General features: G+C 44.9%; 1 protein-coding gene and 1 long non-coding RNA gene across 16 annotated transcripts; one reads left to right on the forward strand and one right to left on the reverse strand.

Moving 5' to 3' along the window:
* Nucleotides 1–1,402: 1,402 nt before the first annotated feature.
* On the reverse strand, nucleotides 1,403–15,387 carry LOC121694871 (histone-lysine N-methyltransferase KMT5B-like). Of its 13 annotated transcripts, none has more exons than XR_006025919.1 (11): nucleotides 15,251–15,387; nucleotides 12,354–12,635; nucleotides 11,149–11,296; nucleotides 10,023–10,188; nucleotides 9,436–9,545; nucleotides 8,644–8,810; nucleotides 8,232–8,251; nucleotides 7,984–8,120; nucleotides 7,171–7,370; nucleotides 4,460–6,081; nucleotides 1,403–4,167 (listed from the first exon to the last, which is right to left on the reverse strand). XR_006025919.1 is itself a non-coding variant. In XM_042075249.1 (9 exons), coding segments are annotated over exons 1-9 (1,122 nt in total). In that variant the 5' UTR covers nucleotides 12,526–12,638; the 3' UTR covers nucleotides 1,403–3,108. The 13 variants fall into 13 exon arrangements, 3 of the variants coding, with proteins under 3 accessions (XP_041931183.1, XP_041931182.1, XP_041931181.1); XR_006025917.1 differs by having other exon boundaries at nucleotides 12,354–12,638; nucleotides 15,251–15,380; XR_006025916.1 differs by lacking the exon at nucleotides 15,251–15,387 and adding an exon at nucleotides 14,306–15,088.
* LOC121694905 lies at nucleotides 13,114–17,597 on the forward strand. Of its 3 annotated transcripts, none has more exons than XR_006025939.1 (5): nucleotides 13,114–13,162; nucleotides 16,475–16,583; nucleotides 16,695–16,816; nucleotides 17,059–17,116; nucleotides 17,225–17,597. It is a non-coding gene; the product is annotated as an uncharacterized LOC121694905 (long non-coding RNA). The 3 variants fall into 3 exon arrangements; XR_006025941.1 differs by having other exon boundaries at nucleotides 16,727–16,816; XR_006025940.1 differs by lacking the exon at nucleotides 13,114–13,162 and adding an exon at nucleotides 15,288–15,369.
* Nucleotides 17,598–18,067: the final 470 nt, after the last annotated feature.

The raw sequence follows: 18,067 nt of genomic DNA on the forward strand, positions 1-18,067 counted from the left end.
TGGAACAGTGTAAAAGCCAAAATTTGGAGACATCCATGTATGTCGAACTTTACTGCAAATTCAAAACTGGATTACTCTGGAACGGCTATACAGGGGACTGCTTTACACCTTTGTGTTCGGTAAGGTCTCCTGTTTATTCTGATATATGGTTTGTCATGTGTTAAAAGAAGGGTTCGTAAAGTATTCCACCGAGATGAATGGGTAGGGAGATCATGGGACGCAAAACCTTCAGTAGAATGTATGATTAAATTGAATTATATTATTTACTTTTCTCGCGAACCGTTCAACACAGCAATTATCGGCTAACATCGTTTAAAAGGTGAGAAAAAGCTCGTTCATGTGATACTTGTGATGTCTGTGTGATGAATAGGCTACTTCCCGAGTAGTTCAACTGAAAAAGGGTGAATTTGGACGCACTTTCTTTCTTGCGCTGTCACTTTCTCCACTGCGTAAAAGACTAAATTAATTTGCGCTGTGAATGCTAAGATTATTTTGACAGGCCACAGGCTAAATAAAAATCGCTATTAGTAGGACACAAAGCAGAATATTGAAAGAAGGGGGCACCAAGGCCACCGTGGCCTGTAAACCTCTGATTTTCAAAGGGGCCTCACGGCCAATGCAAGGGGCTACGACGGCCATGGCCGTCGTGGCCGCCGTGAAATTCCTACCCTGGCTAGGAGCGTAGTTAATGAGCATTAATCTGCATTACATTGACAGTGATTGAATTAGGCCTTGTACTTCAGGTGAAGAACATCACTGAGATTACATCAAAGCAAGATGCGTGACAGTAACGGGAGGGATGGCCCAATATGTCAAAGAAATATAGTAAACAAGAAACAGAACAGCACTCACTGACTTTTTTACTGACTCGGTGAACACTGGCAATTCCCACGTTGATGATATTCTAATAGCCCCGAAATAATTCCTGGCTGATTGCTCAAGTCATTGTTCTCCTATTAAGGATCCAAAACACTGCATCTAGGATTCTAAGTGCTAATGTCTGTTTTGTGATGTACATCATTACAAGGGCCACAGCCTTACAAAGCAGCAGACGTGAGCTTTGTAGATATTAAACTGCTTTGGCAGTTTCTTCAGCTCTCATGTTGGCAAACTCAACCCTTTCCTCTCTTGTGGTCAGGCTGCTATTGGGGTTTGGTCATTACTTCCTGACCTGCAGAGATCCATGCTGCCTGCCTGCTTGATGTAAACTAGATTGCTGTTCACTTCAAAACTCCCCTGAGATTTAGTGTGTTTAGGGTTCTTTCATGGCAAAAAAAAGGGAAAGATTTGTGTTGACACAGCAAATAGGCTAGGCCTACTCTTTAAGTTGTGGTACCTTGTACACAAGAGCAATTTCAAATAGATTTGAAAAAGAAAAAAAAAAAACACTTTTCAGACAGCCGTGGGTGACCAATTTATGTTTCAATTTCCCTTCCCAATCTTGCTCTTGAAAGAACCTGCTGGACATCAACAAGAGAAAAATGAGGCATGGAAAAGGCCACAAATACACAGTATTTTTTCTCTACACATAGTAATACAGGAGACTGCTTTTTTTTTTCTCGCAAAGAAACTTTTATCTTGCTTTCAAGTATTCAAAACTGTTAAATAAGTACAATATGTCCGCATGTTGTACACAATAAGACAGTTTTGTCTCTTCAAAACTCTGGGTCAGTGTCACCTGTGTCCTTGTAACACTTGTTTGTCAGCAAACTATTCACACAGTCTTTAAAAGGGATCTTTCCCACAGACGTCTGTACAGGGGCAATGGAGAGGACAGCTGGAGGATCAAGTAAAGCCGGAGGGGGGGGGGGGGCGACCTGGCTGAGATACGGCTCTGACCTGGCCAAGAGTCAGCGTAGGTCTGGACACACACACACTCGCTCGCACACACACACGGACGCACGCACAGGGCCTACTGCTGGTGGCGTGAGCAAAAAAGCAGAGGTCCCAGATAACAGCAGACTCAGAACAGCACAGGGCCAGACCAGCACGGTACCAGGGTCAGCACCAGGCCCACACCATATGAGGACTGGAACTGAGACTAATTGGACCAATAGCGGGTCAGTGCCAGACCCACATCAGATCAGCACCGGGTCAGCAGGAGATCGGACCTGAGCCACAGGCAGCTGCTATGTGGGGAAAGGGGTCCAAACATTCAGCATATACACACACACACATATACATAAAAATATGCGCGCGCATGCACACATACATAAACAGATAGACACACACACACACGCACGCACGCACGCACACACGCACACACACACACACATCATGGGGGAGAGGGTTTTGGGTGGCCAGACAGTGAATGAGGATTTCCCCATGCTGGGGGCTTGAGTCCTGTCAGATGGAGATGATGTTCGCATCCTGGAGTCGGAGTCGCTTAAGGCACCAAGTGCTGTGTGGAAATGGCTGTGTGATGCTGTTAAAAACCATATAGATCCAGTTCAGTGGGTTCCGAGCGGAACCGGAACCGTCCGCACTGGACTCAGATGCATATTAAAACCAGTAGTGTTCCAGTCCAACAGGTCTATGATTAGGAACTTGTACACTTTCCAACTGGACTCATGATGAGATATGGTCAGACTGCAGAGAAACAATATAAGCCCATGAATACACCACATCTACAGCAGTGGGTTCCTTTATGTCCAAGCTCACACACATACTGTACTAACTGTGCAGAACCCAACCTTCAGCATTTTGGTGTTCTATGTGCTAGATTCTTCCATTAGAACTGGGTTATTGTACCCTCTAAAGACCTCCGTCAAAATGACTCATGGCTGAATTATACACGTTGTGCTATACATGATAGTAAAAGCAGGTGCTACCAGACCCAACAACCACCACCACCACAACTTCCTGTGTGGTGGTTATAGTGTCAACCCTGGGGGATTCACATTTCATCACTTCCTGTGTGGTTATTACTGTAGCTGTACTGGGGGTTCACATTACATCACTTCCTGTGTGGTGAATACTGTAGCTGTACTTGGGGTTCACATTACATCACTTCCTGTGTGGTTGATTACTGTAGCTGTACTGGGGGGGGGGGGTTCACATTGCTGTGGATGCTGACTGACTGGGGGCCGTGAGGTGAGCTGCCAGGACCTCTGTAAAACAGACGAAGGGAGATGCACCAGTCTAAGTTACTTCAGCAGGTAAAACAAACACTTTTCCTGGAATTGGTGGCATAAAAAAAAAAAACATCCAAAATGATATACCATATACAGAACAACAACAACAACTCCCAGTACTGTTTGTCTTTCTACATAGGTTTGGGTTCCTTTCAGCTTTCAGACCAGAATGCAGCGTGACAGTTTTCATTTACCAATTCACTCTCGCGCACACACACAGTCTGAGGGGTTCAGTCAGCTGTCACACCCTGCTGAGTGTGTGTGTGTGAGGTGTACATGTCTAACAGCACCACTATGACTCCCGTGTGTGCATGTTCATTATCATATATCCAACAGCACCATTGGAGTCCTGTGTGTGTAGTGTGTGTAGTGTGTTTGGGTGTGCCAGTGGGCTTTGCATTCCCTCAGACATATCCAAGAGCATTACCATTCCAAACGTGTGTGTGTACCAATTTTCTCCTTGATACGAGTCCTTTGAGGGTGAGTTTTTCAACATATCTGCCGCATGCGATCAAAAAGGCATGGCTATTATAAATGCATGATGTGATAAGAGGGCTGATCCGGTCATCTGGACCACAGAGAAGACACACAGTGCCCATCAGAAAGTTCTAAATCAATCTGTGATGCTAGCTAAGACTTGTCTGGGCACTGCTACACCGCCGCTAGAGATGTACTGGCATGTGTCCTCATACACATTATATTTATTGATTTATTTATATTTATTTATTCATTGGTGCGGGTCCTACTGACCACACAGGAGTCACGTGTGTGCGTGTCTGTGCGTCAGCACGCCTCAACCTGTACCGCGTAGTGTCTGAGCTGACTCTGCCTGTGTGTGTGTGTGTGTGTGTGTGTGTGTGTGTGTGTGTAAGAATGTGATGGGGAGGGTGGGGAGGGGGATATGTCTTGGGAACACAAAGCCCTCACACACTCCAGCACCGTGGGGGTGGTGATGGGGCATCTCTGGACCCGGTCTTCCTTTGACATCCCATTTCCCTCTTACATCAGCATGTGAAAGGTCATCTTCCACGACCTTTCAAGAAACAAATTCAGTTTCAACGAAAAACAGCACCAAAACAAATGACAATAGAAAAAAAAAAAAAGAAAAAAGAAAAAATTATATATTTATATAAATCTGCAAGGGCAGCTTTTACCAACACTTATATATTCTACATCTTCCTTTTTATCTTACAAAACAGAAGTGCTTTGACTTATGGTATGATTTCTTTTTTCATTGTATAATTTACAGAATGTCCACTGACTTGAGTGAGAGGTTCATACACAACGGGTCTCAACAGGACTAAAAACCTTTTTTACATCAACACCTGTGGGGCTGATTGTGGGTGGTGCTAAGCACCGAGGGCCCCTGCTGGAGTCATGTGACCCATGAGGGGGCGATGTCAGGTGTGGAGGCGGAGCGCCTGGTCCTGTCTCCTCCTGGAGGAGATGTCAATGTCGATGGAATCCTTCCCCAAGATCAGCCGCAGGCGCTTTGGCGCCGGCAATGGGAAGAAGTCGTCAAAGTCGTCAGCATCCTCCTCATCTTCCTCCTCCTCCTCTTCTTCCTCTGAAGAGGAGGAGGAGAGCGTAGGGGCAGGGGGCGGGTGGGCACGGTGTTTCCTGCTGCCGCGGGAGTCGCGTTGCTGCTGCTGCTGTTGCTGCTGCAGCAGCTCTCTGGTGCCTACAGGTGGCGTGCTGCCACTGAGCGCGGGGCGTGTGGTGGGGGCGGGGCCAAGTGCCGTGTGCGACTGCGTCACCTGCTGCTCCTCCTCCTCGCGTTTCAGCTGGATCTTCAGCTTGGTGTGGTTGCCGTGGGCGACGGCGCTGCCGTTGGGGCCGAAGCCGTTGTTGAGGTGTGCCACGTAGGCGCCGCCCCAGCCGGCGTGGCGCTTCTTGCGGAACTTGATGCTGATTTTGGACGAGGAGGAGGAGGGGGAGGCAGGTCGGCGGGGGCTCTTCTGAGAGGTTGACGCGCTCGCTGAGGCCTTCCGACTCTTCCGCCGCCCACTGCCGCTATCGTTGCGGCGACGCAGGGTAAGCTTGGGGATGCCGCTGCTGTCCTCGATGAGCAGCGCGTCGTAGCGAACCAAGCGGTGCTTGCGCTTCTTCTTCCCCTTGCGACTCGACGAAGCACCGTTTCCGCGGTGATTCAAGTCTTTCGAAATGACTGATTGGCTGAGCGCCCCAGGGCTCGGGGAAGGGGAGGGGCAAGACTTTGTAGGGGGGAACGTTGGAGGGCAAAGAGTCCCCTCCTCTTCCTGTTTGACTGTCCTATCAGATCGCAGACGGGTCAGCCGTCGTGGCGCTGCCTGCATGCTGTGATTGGCTGGGAGGTCCTGGCTGGGCGGGGCCACACCTGAGCCGTGCTGGAGGTACTCCTCCATGTCCGCGGGCTCTGTCTTGATGACGATCCCGCCCAGGTGCGTGGTGTCCGGAACGTGGGGCTCGTGTTTGACCCCTGACCCCACGACCTCCCCACCCTCCGCCCTGTCGGCTGCCTCCTGCTGCTCCTTCAGGAGCGTGCGCGTCAGCCTACGAGTCCTGTAGCCGCAGGCGCGCTCGGCCCCCACCCCCAGCTCCAGCTCCAGCGCCTCCTGCTTGATGCTGTGGCAGAGCGTCAGTCGGGTGGCCCTCGGGGGTGCCGGGGGGGTCTTGTGCTGGCCCCCGCCTCGCGCGCGGCCTTGGCTGCGCAGCCGGACGCTGGTGGGGGTGGGGGCCGGAGCGGTGGGGTGGGGGGCCCGTTTGGACCGGGAGCGATGGTGCCTCTTGGACAGCCGACGCCCACTGTTGCTGCTGCTGCTGCTGGTGGTTGGGGGTACCGTCGCAGCTTTGGCGGGTGAGGTAGAGCTGGGAGGTTTGGACAGAGAGTTCTGGTTCTGTCGTGTTTGGGTTCTGCTGCGGGTCCGGCTCAGCTTCAGGCCGGGGCTGGGGAAGCGTTTCTGCGCTGCTGAGGGTGCGGAACAACAACAAGGGGTTTTCATTTCACTGCTTCACTGGATACAACACTCAGACTAGAGACTACAGTGCTGCCTACAGGGGGACTCTCTGTCTCTGTCTCTCTCTCTGTCTCTCTCTTCCGTCATGCAGGGTGGGACACACAGGACTGAAGCTGACTTGTTTGAAGACTCCATGAGTGTGTAAAATGGGGTTAAACACAGACTGCCTTCAGACTGCCTTCTCAGGGTGCTTCTCCTTTGGCTAGTCATTTTTTTCTCTCTCCTTTTTGTTTGTTGTATTGTTTTGTAAGACAAGTGTGTTTGTTTGGATTTTAACTCTGACCTTGTGTGCCAAGTGTCAGCAAAACGTTCAGAATTTTCAGGCTTTTCACTCGAATTTCTAATAATAATAATAATAATAATAATAATAATAATAATATGTAATGTGTAATAGGTAGAGAGCAAGATATTCTAACCGGCAAACATGTCATGTCATGTCAGTCATGTTGCTCCCATCAGCAGGCTGTGTGTGGCTAAGAGTCAGTGAGTGAGATCATTTGAGATTACATGTTTCAGACATGTGATTTTGAAAACTCATGTGTTCTTGCTCATGCTTCAACAATAACATCATGTGAAGTGTGTGTGTGTGTGTGTGTTTCAGCATGCCTCAACCTGTACAACTTAGTGTCTAAGCTGACTTTGTGTGTGTGTGTGTGTGTGTGTGTGTATGTGTGTGTGTGTACTGTTGGTTCAGTGATTCATTAGAGTCAGTGTCACCTGAGCAGCTTACATGATGTCAGCTTACATGATGTGAGCCCACGGAGTGTTTAAGAGTGTGTGTGTGTGTGTGTGTGTGTGTGTGTAAGCTGCTTACATGAGTGTGTCTGTGGTGATTCCTGAGTCTCAGTGTCGGTGTGCGAGCCAACGGAGTGTGTATTTAAGAATGTCGTGTGTGTGTGTGTGTGTGTGTGTGTGTGTTTGTGTGTGTGTGTGTAAGCTGCTTACATGAGTGTGTCTGTGGTGATTCCTGAATCTCAGCGTCGGTGTGCGAGCCAACGGAGTGTGTATTTAAGAATGTTGTGTGTGTGTAAGCTGCTTACATGAGTGTGTCTGTGGTGATTCCTGAGTCTCAGCGTCAGTGTGCGAGCCAACGGAGTGTGTGTCTGAGTGCTGGCTGCTCTCGCCCATCTTCTTGAGCCGGTTGAGTCGGCGGTCCGTCTCCCGCAGGGCGTACTTGCTGTTGATGACCGGAGCTGCCACCGGTAGACCAGCCTTCGACTTAAACGCGCCCGTGCCTCGTCTGGAAACACGCACATACATTTACATTTAATGGCTTTTTAATGCCTATTTCCAAGGCAACTTACAGTAACACATACATAAAAAGTGAGAGTGAGAGCGAGAGAGAGAGAATCTGTAGGGACCATAACATTCTACAAGATACCACTTCTTTTATATTTCTGTAGTTGTACAGCATCTACCATCTGATACACACAACTTTCCATTCCACTTATGCTTCTGTGGAAGTGATTAATATATAAAACAAAAAACAAGGCCTCCTCAGTAATACCCATAAACATTCCTCACCCACAACTTACATTTGGTTATTTCTTAGCAACTTACATAATTTATTGGTAACACTTTACTTGACAGTATCGACATAAGAGTGACATGAACACATGAACCCCAACCCTAATCCTAACCCTAATTTGTTATGACAAAAACCGAATGTCACTTAATAACAGAAGTGTTAGGTCATAAACGTTTATGACTTGTTTATGACACATTCATGACAGTGTCATGTCACTCATGTCAATACTGTCAAGTAAAGTGTTACCATTTATTTTCTTACTTACTTATATCGAACATACTGTTTATGTGAAAGTATGACATTTTAGGCTGGTGCTGACTGATACCTTTCACAGGTGTAGCATTCACAATACTCATTGTTGTCCCCAAAGAAGCCGTCTCCATAGTAACAAGAGATTTCTTCGCCTGGCTCGATATCTCGGAGAACTTTGACACACGCTGAGTCTCTGCCTGTGGAGACGAACTGCAGAAGAAAAACGCTCTTAGACAACAAGTAAACAATCCTGTACACAAACATGCAGCTCAGTGTATGGAAGGCGGAAAACTCAGAGGTAGGATCTCAGAGAAAACTTACCTTACAGTTTGGCCGGCAGTCTGAAATTCAAAGGAGAAAAAAAAACAAAAACAATTATATGAACAAACCTCAGTCCAAGTCAAAAGCTACGCATCAGCTTTTTCTGATTAAAATCACTGAATAAATTTGGTCAAATACTTTGTTCACAAGCATATCTTTTAAACGGGAAAGAATTGGTGGGTAATAGGTCACATTGTTTTGTATCTGAGTAATATGTGAAGGATGGGGTCTCTGGTTTCACTAACAGGTGTGTGTGTGTGTGTGTGTGTGTGTGTGTGTGTGTGCATACTATGGTTGACTTCACCAAACCGTGTGTATATATGCACATTCACATGATTGATAAAGAATCAGAGAGAATGGGGTTCTCTGGTTTAACAGGTTTGTTTGTGTGTGTGTGTGTGTGTGTCCGCACCATGGTTAATAAATGCAGCGGGCCCCAGCCACAGCTGAGCGCAGTTCTTGCGTGTGGAGTACATGACGCTGAAGTCGTTCTCGCCGTGCCGCAGCAGGTTCTTCTCCTCGCTGGCAGACATCTCGGCGATGCAGCCCACCAGATACTCAATCTTATCATTACGCTTCCTGCAGAGACAACAAGCCAACAAGCCCACACTGCACATCAAACGCAATCACAAACACAATCGCTCTGACATTAACAGATATTTCCCCCTGAATCTGTATGTATGCATGTCACTATGACGCTAACTCTCCATGTTATAGTTCTGTAAATAATCCCTGCCCTTTTGAAAGGTGTAGTGTAGCTCAGGTAGTTTGCCAGTCAGCACCATGTAAGCCTAGTGTTTAGCTAGCTGTTACATCAGTACCATGTAAGCCTAGTGTTTAGCTAGCTGCTACATCAGTACCATGTAAGCCTAGTGTTTAGCTAGCTGTTACATCAGTACCATGTAAGCCTAGTGTTTAGCTAGCTGCTACATCAGTACCATGTAAGCCTAGTGTTTAGCTAGCTGCTACATCAGTACCATGTAAGCCTAGTGTTTAGCTAGCTGCTACATCAGTACCATGTAAGCCTAGTGTTTAGCTAGCTGCTACATCAGTACCATGTAAGCCTAGTGTTTTAGCTGCTACATCAGTACCATGTAAGCCTAGTGTTTTAGCTGCTACATCAGTACCATGTAAGCCTAGTGTTTAGCTAGCTGCTACATCAGTACCATGTAAGCCTAGTGTTTAGCTTGCTGTAAGCTCTTACCACTCTTTAGTTGCAACTATTTTGGCTCCGTTCATCTCTGACGAGTAGCGGTTACAGGGTAAAATCTCGAACCCGCTGTTGGTTGCAAACATGCGCAAGTAAACAAATACCTGCAAAAACAAAAAAGAACATTGTATCAGATATCTGATTTAAGTATGACATTTAAATAAATGTAGGGCATGTGTCTCCCAAAACACTTTTTTGGCAGCATCTATATAGAACACATTTCCTACACAGCCATCATATTATTAGTCTGTTGAGTACTTCATGTATGCTATATATTATTAATCTGCCGAGTACTTCACGCATGACTGTAAACTGTGCATTTTGAGCATCTCTGTTCTCATTTAGTGTATGGTGACTACGAGGCAGTGAGTCACTGTGTGTGTGTGTGTGTGTGTGTGTGTGTGTGCGCTCAGAGCACAACAGAGCACATTTATATGCATGGTAAACAGGCTGTCACAGCCTGATAATGCAGCTTAGCATATTATTTATGAGTCGTATGAGCCTCTAACTCAAGTAAATATTCTATTACTGTATGATAAAGACAATAAAGATGTTTGCATCCTTGACTCCTGGTCACCCACGTGCTCTTTGAAGAGTTTCTCCTGGGCTTTGCTCTTGTGCTGGAGGTGGCTGCGGGTCCAGTCTCCTGCCGTCAGGGCCTTGAAGGCTTTCTCCAGGTTGTCGTGCTTCTTGAAGCGCTCAATCACATCCTTCAGTTCCTCCTGTCTGCCTTTGATTGGCCGAAACCTAAAGGACAAAAATATCACCCAATCACGTCACAAGAGATATTACAAATGCATGAACCTGAACATTACAGGATTACCTAATACATTGCACTGTTTTAGGGGGAAAAATGTACTTAGAACTTAACAAACATTTGTAGCTATATTACAAATACAGGCATGCTGCACTAACTGCTGAATATAACGGACAATGCTCCACACACAAGGGGCAGCCGTGGCCTACTGGTTAGCACTTTGGACCTGTAACCGGAGGGTTGCCGGTTCGAACCCCGACCAGTAGGCACGGCTGAAGTGCCCTTGAGCAAGGCACCTAACCCCTCACCCGAGCGCCGCTGTTGATGCAGGCAGCTCACTGCGCCGGGATTAGTGTGTGCTTCACCTCACTGTGTGTACACTGTGTGCTGTGTGTGTTTCACTAATTCACAGATTGGGATAAATGCAGAGACCAAATTTCCCTCACGGGATCAAAAGAGTATATATACTTACTTATACTTATACTTATACACTCCCAGCACAACCTAATGGTAAAAGAGCAGTGCGTGTTCAGTTGGAGGCTTGTCTGACTTCACTGAAACAAGGACCTCTACCAGATGTCATTCGTGCCCACTGCAATAACAGTGTCCAATAACTCCCCACTGGGCTGGGAGAGGAGACTAATCATCTGAGCATCGACTACTTAATTTACACACCAAGACATATCATTTATATGAATGTATTATTTATACTCATATATTTTTTTATTTATATGTTTATATACCATCCATATGTATAGTTTTACACTATTTTGTGTACTACCTGTGAATGTTTTGTGTAAAATGTGTGTTTTTTGGGAAATGTATGTAAATTACTACTACTGCTACTACTTAACACTGCCATTTCCATCTGGAGATGAATAATGTAATTATCTATCTAGCTATCTATCTCTCTACCAATGGCCTGGTGTGTCCAGGTGCTGAGGCCGTACCTTGGGTTCATCTTGTGAGTCTGGAAGCCCAGGTAGGGGTCGACGATGAGGCAGGTGGACAGGTCGTCATTCTCACACAGCTCCCTGGCCTTCATCGCCGAGGACGGAGCATGGCGCCGCTCCCCCTCAAGAGCCCCCGCACCCAACCCTACAACACATCAAAGACATACAGAGTCTGAACAGGAACAGGTACACACACACACTATACACACAAACACATACACACACACACACACACACACAAATATACACACACACACACACACAGTTCCCCCTCCATAACTCCCGTATCCAACCATACAACACACCACAGGCACACACAGAGTCAAAACAGGTGCACACACCCACGCCATATTTGTAGTGTAAACTTGTGATAGTGTTGTTATGAAGCTACCAGCACATTCAGACAGTTCAAATACATTATACTGGTTGCAACACAAACTGGTCGAACCAGTATGCGTCCTTATTTATGAAAATGAATTCCATGCCTGATGACACATGGGGACACTTTTGACACTTAAAGCAATAATGCTGTTTATCTTAGATGACAATGAGCGTGTTTTCATGCCGGGAATAAACCGTTTTGAATCAGTTTATTGCCCAAATTCCATTTATGTCAATATTCCTTTTAACCTGTTTACATGCAAGTAGAATGTCACGTTTTGACCTGTTTACATAGCCTGTCCTGTTTACATAGCAATCAACATTATTCCAGTCAGCGATGCAGCCCACAAATTGGCTCCCAACGTGATGACGTAAATCTCCGTTGTTTCGCCATGATTAGGAAAGTGTGTGTGAGGCAATTTGTTCATTGTATCCTAATTCTGTGGAAATTGAGCATGCGCAGGCCTACACTCTTCCTTCAGGAGCATATTCCGTTTAAAGGTGTTTTCATTACCCAGGCATATGCTAGGGTGTGCAAACGGTTTATTAGTAAACCGAATATGGCCTTTTTTCTGTTTATTTTAATCAGAATAAGGTGTTTACAAGACACACGCAAATTTGGTTTATTCCCAATAAACTGAATCGAAAACGATTATTGGCTGCATGGAACCACGCTCAATGACAATTTGCATATTGATGACTAAAGTTCTCCTGAAAAATTGGTTGCCCAATATCAATGGGAACATGCCCGAACAACTCAGGAATATTTCCCTGGCTAAACACTGCTCTAAAACATCTGTCTTGTGTGTGACGTTACTCACTGCGGCTGCGGCTGGCCCTCCGTGTGCTGGGGGAGCTCCTGCTGTGGCGTAGCTGGGGGCGCTGGGAGGAGGTGGAGGAGGAGGAGGAGGAGGAGGAGGGGGGCCGGGCCTGCCCTCCCGCCTGCTGCCCGGAGACGCGGCTGCTCTGCTGCCGCCTGCCATTCAGGACCATGGTCTCGGCTTCGCCCAACCGCGTCACTCCGGCCGCCAGCCTGGGCCTGGGGCATCTAGGCCAGCAGGAGAGGGAGCTGCTGGGGCTGGCCGGGGTCCAGGGGGCACTGCCTGCTGGGACCAGAGGAGGGGGGGGCTACTGTTAGCAACAGTACAGGACAGACAACACCTTTAAGATGAAGTCAGATATGAACTTGTGGGGGATTTATCACTCAATCACAAAAAGACAATGCCCTATAATAAAACCTGATATGACCCAATCTAGATGAGCTATGGTTAGCAACAACAGGCACAACATGGTACAGTCACAAAATCACCACATTGACTTAATAATTAAAACAATGGTGACAAAGGTTCCTGAACAGTTCTTAATGAGATTAAATAATAGTTGTATTTATAAAGCGCCTTTCTCATACTTAAGGTCGCTTTTACAAAGCCAGAGCAAGACAACAGAAAGAAAATGTAATCTGTATTTTAACACCTGTTAAAATGCAAACAAACTGAGCTCAACAGTGCATCAACAGGCACGCATTCCACTTCATAAACTGGACTAGGTCGTAAGCAGAACAGAACGTTAGCTCCCCACAGTGGAGGTCTGGCCAACAACAACGGCATGACCAGCAGTCAGCACGGATTTGGTAATATTGCTTTAAGACGAAACAATATTGGCACACCTCAGATCATATATTAGAACTACCTGGTTCGAGCTACAATGAACGCAAAGTACGAAGTCCCGTTGTTGATACAGAGTCCCGTTGTTGATACTTAAATAGAGCAAGTTTCCTAATTTCCATAATAAGCAAGTTAATGACACGGTAACGTTAACATTATTGGTTAGGACCATAGACTGCATATAGGACTGACGTTAATTTTCCAGCATCTGCACGTTAAATCGGGTGAAAGTATCGCCATCGCCTTGTAGCTGCCAATTACGTTTTCACGATGTAGCCTGCTAGTACTGTGTTAATTTGCTATTTTTAATAGTAAATAAGCGGCTATTGATAGTGTAGCTATATAGCATAGCTCGATAGCTAAGGGCTTGCTAGCGTTGACTGGCAAGTGAAAATGAACGTTTACACTTTCGCGTCTTCATATCATAACACCCACCGAATCTCTGACATTCCCGAGAAACGCTCGCGAATATCAACTGGAAAGAAAGAGAGAATCGGACTCGGGAGATTCTCAAATCTTGATATACGTTAATGTTAGGAACTTGACTGATATCTGTAGCAACAGAGCCAAGCAGCAAAGTTATCTGCATCCCTGCTTAGCAACCCACCTCAACAGTAGAACTAGTCTAGCAGCTACACCTTGTTTACTTGCAGTCATCTCACATCAACTCCTTGATCTTAACTACTAATCAGGCACCCATAAAGACACTAAATGTATAATCTGACTCTATGGTTATAAGTTACTTCTTAGGATCACCGTGCAAGTAGTTCGAATAGGGTTAATTACGATAGCTAACTTAGCATTAATGGTGCTGGGTTATGTTGATACAGGGTAACGTTAAAGCTGGGTAGCCAGGTCTCACACAGTCAACACTTCAACATGCGATAACAGTTAACGTTTAAAGTTAGCCAGTCTAAGCAAACGCCGCAAGGAAACCTGGTATCGATACTTTTGTAGATCAACTTAATGAGATAACCTGTTAGCACAGCTTCAAATGCACATAGGCTGACCACTGTTAAAGCTTGAAAATGAATCTCCGGTGATGACTAAATCGGCAATTAGCAAGCGATTGTTGGGTTATTTTAGCACAGTCCTGACCATAGACTTACCTAACGAGTTGTCGTTCCATCAAGGGGATTCGGCTCAATCAGCTGGATATCCCTAGCTAATTAAACCCTCTTCCAGCACCACGGCCAGCAGCTAACGAAAAACTTAACCACCGATTAGTTTGGGTTAGGTTATTAACACTGTGGTAATGGAAGCTTAGCTAACTTGTTCCACATAAGAGCCCTTTTGAACTGCTCTTACTTGCCGGTGCTAACGTTAACCTCGTCAGCAAATGTACTGGTTGGTTGATGAAAAGACAATCAATGCCTGTCTTTTTTCCATGCCACGACACAATATATTAACGTTATCGCAAGCTAACGTTATAGATACTAGCATCGTATCATAACGTCAGATGAGAGCTCGACAAACCTTCACATAAAGCCTAATCAACATGCTATCGTTATTCTTAAACGGCTTGTTAAATCAACCGTGTTAACGTTAGAACTAAACCCACATACTATGGGAAGCTAGGCAGGCATGATCTGAACTAACAAACGTTAGCATAGCTAACAGTTACATGGCTACCATGGGTAACGTTAGCTAAGCCAAAAAATAACTAGCAAGCTTTCCTTCTGTAACCTTTCAGTTTACTGTGGAGAGATAATCTTCCTATATCAGTGAATTTGGATGAATTCCCGACTCAAGTTCAAGCTAATATTTCAAAACAAGCCTCTAGTCAAACATATGTACTACTCTAAACAGACTGTTTCACGGCAAACTAAAACAGTACACCACTACCGACGGCCAGCTTGGCTTCCCTGCTAGCTCAGTAGAGTGGGGTTTACTAGCGGCATGCTAAGTGGAAAGTCGTGCCCACGATAGCTAATGTTAGTGTCAGTTGCATTGCTAACAGTTAGCCACTGATAGCTAACGTTAGCTAAAGTTAGCTTGCAGCAATCATATTGACTGTAAACCACTGGACAAATTAACGAGGTGTTGTTACTTACGTTTGTGTTTCTTCTCATAAACGGTATTTAGTACTTAGTCCACAGCTTGTAAAAACAAAAAGTCTCAGAAATAAACATTAAAATTCAAGATGGCGGTGAGACTGTACCCAGAGAAGGACGTAAGTTAACGTTAGCCCACTGTGTAACGTTAGCTAGCTAGAGTTAGATTTTAAAAAAATAGTTTGTGTGGTCTGGAATACACTGACTTCTAAATCTCAGCCATAGTTCCAGGTTATTTGACTAATTTATCCATCAATTCAATTCACTTCGTAAGAGGCAGGAATTCCTTACAAATGTTAGTTAGCTAGTAATGTATACTTGCACCGAGATGCACAAAAGTGGTTGCCGCAAACCCGAATCTCTTTCCCTTTAAACACCTCAACAACTTCAGATGTAGCTTTGTCTAATCAGGCGACTTGATGGATCTGTGAATGCTCCCCAGTGCCCACAAATATCTAAATATCTATGTTATCTGCTTAGAAGAGAAGAGAAAAGCAAGGAAGTATCATGAGTTTTAAATGGGAAGAAAAACCCATATATATCTTATGATGAACCTGTAAATGTCCAAGCACTAGACCAGAGTCACCAGACTAGGACTATCGGTCCATGCTCGTAGGCTATGATGGATTGTTGAGGACCAACATCTCTGATGCTCATCGTCAACAACATAGTGTGAGGAGAGGAAATGGAAATATGCAGATAGAGAGTGTAGGCAATAGTGTAGCCAACTGCATATTGCTTGGGGGTAGGCTACACAGCGATGCAGATGGCTCGAGGCCACGCTGTCGATTCATCAGTGAAATAATGATAGTTTATGATATGATTATTAGGCTAAAATCGTGCAGTGCTGTAACGTTAGCTATACTTGCACAATTATGTGATTTTCAAAGAAAATTGTGATCTAATCATTTTAAAAATAGCTTAACAATGAACCAGTATTGCATGACTTAGAATAGGGATTGGTAATTGGGCATCTCATCGTTATCTATCCAACTTCAGGCACTAGGCAGGCAGGATTGTGTGTGTGTGTGAGTGAGTGAGAGAGATGGTAGGGTGGGTCCTGTCCTGTCCTGGTCATGTAAAGCTCATCAAAATCAGTAGGCATATTTTAAGGTTGTTCTGTATTTTGTACTGAGGGGTTGTTTGTGATCATGTAATCATTTTGAACACATAATACTTCCATTAACCTAACGTTACTGTGACTTATTGAAATGTACACCTCAGAATCCAGGCAACACTGACCAGAGACCTGCACTAGTTTGGATGAAGAACGCTACATACATTTGTGAACCATTTCTTGTGTTGGAAAAACAGGAGACCTGAAGAGTTCTTGGTAAGTTGTACATTGATTTAATAGAATAAGTAATATGTTTTTGTTTAGATGAGCCAAATAATAGGAATCAGTTTTCATCTAGGCCTGTGTTTTGTGATGTGTAATTTTTAGATGCTTTTGGTTTGCCTCATCCATTATGTCAGCAAAGAACAGGAGTGGGCAGGAAACAGGAATGCGCTGTTGAAAACATGGCCAACCAACTGGAGCAGAGTCCACAAGCCTTTGTGCTTCAGGTCTGTATGTGTTGACAAATATGTCTTGCTCTTGGTGATTGTCATTGGTAATATATTAGCATTTAACAATCACACAATATCTTATTTGCCCAAAATAACTACCAGTGAGGTGTTACCAAGACAGCTGCAGAGTGGCAAGACTGGGCTTTAGTAATATTTTGTCAGACAGTAAAAGGATAAATAATTTAATGATTTTTCTTTTCTTTTGAAATGACATGCTGTCCATGCATCTCAAATTGAAGGATGGATGTAAAAAACTCTTTGATCAACCCCCAACTGAGAGAGTTGAGGTGGCTATCTGTAAGTATATTTGAGTGGACAAACAGAACTTCTCTGACAGATGACATGTTGAAATCTTGCTTTAGACTTCACAATGATCTTGTGATATTCTTTTATACCTAAATTCAGTTTGGAGACACCCCCGGCTGGTAGTGCTGCTGAAACTGGTGGAGGCAACAGAAAGAGAAGGGACGTGGCAAAGGTTGCTGCTATTGAAAAATACTTTGAGAGTGAGTGTGTGTGCATGTGTGTAGCTGGGTAGGTCATGGTACATGGTAGAAAAATACAGAATTTAAAGCATTAACACAATACTTAACTCACAACCCACAACTACTGACAATGGAATTACTCTTTTAGAGTGAGTGAGGGAGAGAGACAGAATATTTCTGTAAATGTTTAATGTTAATTTAGAATAATTAATTTCTTTGAATCATTATACAGTTTTAAAATGTTTAATTGTTTGTGTTTTTTAATATGAAAGATGTCGATTGTTGTAGATGAAAGTAGCTTGTATATTTTAACTGGTTTCATTTCTAAAGTGTATATATGTAAAAGCTTGTATAATTTTTAAATGTTTGTTTTATTGTTGTGTTTGTTAAACTTGTTATTAAAAGTAGCTTGTGCTTTTAATTACTAGTTCTGGATTTGTGTTTATTTTCTTTTACTTTTACTTTTGGTAGTTAATGGGCCACATGTGGCCCGGGGACCCAGCCGACATTCAGCCAACACTCAGTCAGATCAGTTTTATAGTGTGTGGGCCAGTACAGGCCCAGAGGCCCAGCCGACACTCAGCCAACACTTAGTCAGATCAGTTTTATAGTGTGTGGGCCAGTACAGGCCCAGAGGCCCAGCCGACACTCAGCCAACACTCAGTTATATAGTGGGCCAGACCTGGGCCAACAGAATACATGACAGTCATTTCACAGTGTGTGGGCCACACCAGGGCCAACAGAAACAATAAGAGTCATTTTA

This window comes from Alosa sapidissima, chromosome 20 (genome assembly GCF_018492685.1).
Source record: "Alosa sapidissima isolate fAloSap1 chromosome 20, fAloSap1.pri, whole genome shotgun sequence".
Lineage (NCBI taxonomy): Eukaryota > Metazoa > Chordata > Actinopteri > Clupeiformes > Clupeidae > Alosa > Alosa sapidissima.

Coding starts and splice junctions, on each gene's coding strand:
- LOC121694871 (XM_042075247.1), bottom strand. CDS start 12,525: ATGGTCCTGAATGGCAGGCGGCAGCAGAGCAGCCGCGTCTCCGGGCAG. Junction 11,297..12,353: donor GAGGGCCAGCCGCAGCCGCA/GTGAGTAACGTC, acceptor GATGTGTTGTAG/GGTTGGGTGCGGGGGCTCTT. Junction 6,082..7,170: donor ATCACCACAGACACACTCAT/GTAAGCAGCTTA, acceptor CCGCACCCTCAG/CAGCGCAGAAACGCTTCCCC.